A 5265-nucleotide genomic window follows, 5' to 3' on the forward strand; every position below is an offset into this window, starting at 1 on the left:
TGGGATGGACCTGACATCTCCTATGAGCCCGGCTCACTCCACGACTGGGTTGGACTATGGCTGGGATGTAATCTTGCTCCTGGGCCGGGTCTGAACTCGACTATCAATTTGAGCATAGTCTGAACCCGACTATCAATATGAGTCTGGCTCATCCTGCTAGCTCGTTCCTGAATTGAAAGGGGTCCTGGATCCTCTACTAAGCCTGGTTCGCCCTAGTGCAGGGTAGAATACTAGCCGAGATATTTGTACCCTATCATTTGTCCCCCACTCCCTTATGCAAATTTTCTGGATAAGGGAGTATAGTGGAGGAAATTGGTTGTCTTGTATAAAATTTTTGTTGTTTTCTTGCCCCCAATCCGGGTATGGTGTGAATATACCAATCCGGATTAAATTAGAGGAAATTGCTTACCTTAGAAGAATTTTGCTATTTTTTGCTCCCAATCCGGGTATATCCGGATATGGTGTGTATGGACCAATCCGTATTCAAGTATAGGAAATTGGTTGCCTTAAAAATTTTGCTTTTTTCTTCCCCACAATCCAAGTATGGTGTGTATAGACCAATTCAAAGTAGAGGAAATTAGTTTTCTTTGAGAAAAATTTTGTTGTTTTCTTACCACGCAATCCGTTATGGTGTGTATAAACTAATTCAGATTCAAGTATAGTAAATTGGCTATCTTAGAAAATTTTTGTTGTTTTCTTACCCCTAATCCAGGTATGGTATGCATAGACCAATCCGGATTCAAGTAGAGGAAATTATTTTTTTTTAGAAAAAATTTGCTGCTTTCTTGCCCCCAATCCGGGTATGGTGTGTATGGACCAATCTGAATTCAAGTAGAGAAAATTGGTTGACATGATGATAAATTTTGCTGTCTTTTTGCCCTTCAATTCGGGTATGGTGTGAATACAAAATTTTTCTATTTTCTTAACCCCCAATTTTGTGAAGAAATATTTAATAATGTTAAAATTATCTGCGCTACTTTGAATTGTAGACATTTGTTTTTGAGGAAAATTATGTGTTTATACTTTATAGTCGATATCTGGGCTTTGGGCCATCTACCTTTAAGTGGGTTTGGGCCTTTGTCTTTGGGGTTTGGGCCGAACCCCAATAATATCTTATATCCCAGTTAATATGAACATTAAAATAATTTTATCCAGGAACTCTTGAAATTCTGATTAAGTGTTATCCATGTATTATTACTCAACATTGTTTAGCCTTTATTTAGCAAACAAAAATTAAATATTTTTAAGCCTTTTTAATGCGGGTTGTGGACTGTGGAGTACTTGAATACAGCAACAATGGCAGTAGGCACTATGCAAATTTGCTAGATTTCATAGCTTTCAACTTCAAGTACTAATATACAAATATGCAACAATATCCCTTGACTTTTAATGATCTATACAACTATCAACAACATTATTTTGTTTATCTGCAGTTGTGCCACCCTATTTTTTATTTCTTTGCAATTCCCACTTTCCATCTTATTAACTAGATGTACTCTTATTTTTAATAGGCTCCATTTAATAAAACTAAAGTGTAAAACAATCAAAGTGAAGAAAATCAGAGAAATTTGATTAAAAAACTATTAAATAATCAACAAAAGATAAGTTGGGCACTGCTCACTATGATGACCTTGACTACTTATGTCAGAACTCATCAAATGTCGAATGGTCGAAAAAGTAGATGGGCAAGTCACTTTGAGTGGCCCGAGGGATCAAATGGGCTCCCATTGTGGATGCTCTAAGATTCTTCATCCTTGTATATCTTCCGGAAAAAAGTTATGTAGCTGCTCACCTAAGAGCGGCCCCAACCCCGCACTATAACACTATAAAAATGTAAGTTTTAGTTAAAATCAACTTGAACCCACCACTATAAAAGCAACACCAGCACAACACTATACATAATAATATAAATTTTAGTGTAAAAATTAACTCAACATTATATATAATAATATAAATTTTAACGTAAAAATCAACTCCAACACAAAATTTTAATAGTGTAAAAGTTATATCAAATGAATATTGTGACAACAAATTTGGTGTTTAAAAATATATCTGTTATAATTTTTACACTCATTTAGTGTAATCCATAATCTCTACCATACCATTGTCTTTGTTAACAAAAATAAATTTATTCCCAACATATTCTATTTATATCCTATTATACCCAAATATATTATTTGTTTTTGTAAAAGTAAGTATATTATATCTTTATTTAAACATTTAGTAGCAAAGTGCCTTCTCATCACCATCCGTGCATTTTTGTAGCAAACCTTTGTTTAATTTGGTCTCGAGGAACTTAATCCTAGGAAAGGCTGAATTGTGATGTTGTATTTACTGTCATCAAGTCACTCTGCTTTTACTAAATAAGAGCATTTCTTAAATTTTAGTGCTATTTAGACAATTTTGTTTCCATTTTCAGTCTGGATTAGTCAGACCTTGTAAACAAAGTAGAGTTACAGTTCTAAAGTTAAAAGCAAGATATTCTACATGGAACCTCATATTTTTGTAAGGGGCAATAATATACACCATCCATCTTAGTCTCTTTTGAAAGAATAACGCATATTCCCTCCGTCCCAATTTATCTGTCCTTTTTGACTTTTTGCGGTCAAATTAACAAAATTTTGACTGAAAATTTCATATGGTATATAATCGAAAAAAATTATAAAAATTATTTCATTAGAAAGGACACGTAATCTACTTTGATACGTATTTTTCGGTTTTTCAAAATAATGAAAGATTGATATTTAATTTACGGTCAAAGTTGAGTCAATTTGACCGTAAAAAGTCAAATAAGACAGATAAGTTGTGACGGAGGGAGTATTAAGTAAAATTAATTGAAGTGTATTTTCAAGTCTTACCCTTACTTATTGCATTAGTTATATATGTGTGGAATAGAGTTGCGTTGGAAATGACTGAAAAATGAGAGGAAAATTTGAAAATTTGTTCCTTATTTTGTATTGGATGTGGAGATGGACAACTATTACGGGATACAGAAATTCTTCAAAAGAGACTAGTATTTTGGAATGGTAGAATCGAGCTAATAGAAGTATTTGGTATCAGGCTATTTAGTGAGTTGGTCTAGAGCTCAAAATTTTGACACAAGTAAGTATTTAACAGCTTTTTAGTTTTCTTAATGGTTTGCATTTGTGATTTACTCGCAGAATTTTCTAGATTTTTATGTCACTACTACATGGATTGGAAAAGGTAAGTAGGCTGAAGCCTGAAGGCCCTGAACCTTGTTAATCAAAAGTCTACAGGCTCACCCTAAACAATGCATAGTCTGTTTATATATAATCTAACATCAGAATAGTGCAGGCCATTGTCAGGAAGCGAGGTTCTGAGAGAATATGAGCTGAATTGCTAGTATTTATTTCGCTGCAAATGTATCTGTAGATCAGCTGACTGAAAGAGGCTCTAATCCCACACTACTTCAGATGACTAATCAAAGAATGTTATATCAACTTTTGGAGAAGCACGTCGAAAATGCAGCACTTCATTCGCCATATTCATTTTTCCATTGTAAGCCCCATGAGGTGACACTCTCATTACTTCAAGCACCGGAGAACGTCCAAGCACATATTTGAGAAATTCCACACAATTTTTGTTGGGCAAACCAAACATCTCAACGAATTTAAGATGCTTAAATGTGAAATCGGTAGGACATTCTCTCTCCCAAAACTCCAAATCGACAGCTTTATCATGAGAACTTTCAAAGTCTGCAGGCTATGCAATCAAAAAGGGTTAAAGGCTGATTATAAACGAAGACCTAAATACATAATGATGAACAAGTAAATGTGACTTACTCCAATTTCCAGTTCTTGGAGATTAGGGGAATGCAAAATCAAGTGAAGAACGTACAACACTGCATTCCTCTCTTCGTAATTTATTCCTTGAAGATCAATAAACTTTAGACGGTCATATGTAACTGGAACTTTCATAAGGACACTACTTTCCCAAGCCTGAACAAATAAAAAAAAGAGGGCATCTTTGTAAACACTAATCCTTATTCATCGAGTTCATTAAGAAAGCGAAAACACTCTTAGTACATTTACCTGTGCACCAAAGTCCATCCTTAAAACATCCAGAAGCGGAGAATGCTCAAGATTTAAGTTTGAAAAGTCGCCATTCAAAGTAAGATGCTTCAAATTTGGGCTATGGATGGCAAAACACATAGGGTCCCCGACATTTGTGAATGTAAACTTTTCTAGAAGAGGGCAACCTGAAATAAGGTTTTCGATATCCTCAATAGTAAACGAGCCACTACATAGGTTAAGGTACTTCAAACATGGAAATCCGCGAAATCTTAAAGGAGGTTTCACGTCCAACACTTGAAGCTTCAATGAGGTCAGTTTCTGACAAGAAAATAGACATGAGGGTATCTTCAGACGGTTGGCGTCTAACATCAGAACTAACTCTTTTATATCTTTTCTTGATAGGAAAAGTAGCCATTGATCCATGTCAGTAGAGTTTATGGAGCAGTTAGTAGATAGTTTGAACTTATAAATAGGGCCCTGATGCAGAAACAGAAATCGCATGATAAAGTTTGTAATTTCTTGCTCGGCAAGATTCTTGTCACTCTTATATGGCACATGATTTTTAAATACGAGTCGCGTCATGGTCGCCCATTGATACCTCCACTTGGTAGACAAAACGCTGGTTCTTACAGCATCCCTTATTGGCAGTTTGGTTAGGATGATATCGATGATGCTATCGGGCAGATCGGTGATATAATCCTTCCTTAAGCATTTGTTCATTCTCATATTTACAAGAACCCGACTTTTCGGACAATTAATTTACTCCAAACCTAAGATCCTCGACACCAGTGCTATTAAACTTGATCTTAGGCAAAACCTGGACATGGACATGATTCTCAGAAAGTTAAATAAAATAATTAACTATTTAATATCTAGCATTATATCAATACATAAAATTATTTACATTCAGAGATCCGTTACTGCAAACATAATCAAATAACTAATATATGAAATCATACATGTAACAATTGAGTTATAAACAAACCATGAACTATAATTCATGATCAGTATTCAAATATCTAGCAACTATGTTATGTAATTACGTATATAGACCTAGTCACACAAAACTGTATTATACAGTGTACCTCTTCTTGTAAGATATCTTGATAACAAAGTGAATCAACAAGCTAAAATATCAAAGCCAAAGCCTTTTTTCTAGTTTTCTTCTCGTCACGCAGCCTGTAGTTTTTCTTTTCTTTTATTCTTAGCTCTCGTATTCTGGGATTACACG

At 34.6% G+C, this 5265-nt stretch overlaps 1 protein-coding gene across 1 annotated transcript; it reads right to left on the reverse strand.

The window, feature by feature from the left end:
* Nucleotides 1–3438: 3438 nt before the first annotated feature.
* Nucleotides 3439–4457, reverse strand: LOC141707882 (F-box/FBD/LRR-repeat protein At1g13570-like). Its single transcript, XM_074511307.1, has 3 exons — nt 4053–4457; nt 3804–3959; nt 3439–3723 (listed from the first exon to the last, which is right to left on the reverse strand). The coding sequence occupies exons 1-3, from the start codon at nt 4455–4457 to the stop codon at nt 3439–3441; spliced, it is 846 nt and encodes a 281-aa protein (XP_074367408.1).
* Between the last annotated feature and the right edge of the window lie 808 nt (nt 4458–5265).

This window comes from Apium graveolens, chromosome 2, assembly GCF_009905375.1.
Source record: "Apium graveolens cultivar Ventura chromosome 2, ASM990537v1, whole genome shotgun sequence".
NCBI lineage: Eukaryota > Viridiplantae > Streptophyta > Magnoliopsida > Apiales > Apiaceae > Apium > Apium graveolens.

Bases quoted from the DNA above. Each gene is read 5' to 3' on its own strand.
- LOC141707882 (XM_074511307.1), bottom strand. From the start codon at position 4,457: ATGGATCAATGGCTACTTTTCCTATCAAGAAAAGATATAAAAGAGTTA. The intron at 3,960-4,052 runs GTAAATGTACTA...TTATTTGTTCAG, and splicing joins GGATGGACTTTGGTGCACAG to GCTTGGGAAAGTAGTGTCCT. The intron at 3,724-3,803 runs GTAAGTCACATT...TTGATTGCATAG, and splicing joins TCCAAGAACTGGAAATTGGA to CCTGCAGACTTTGAAAGTTC.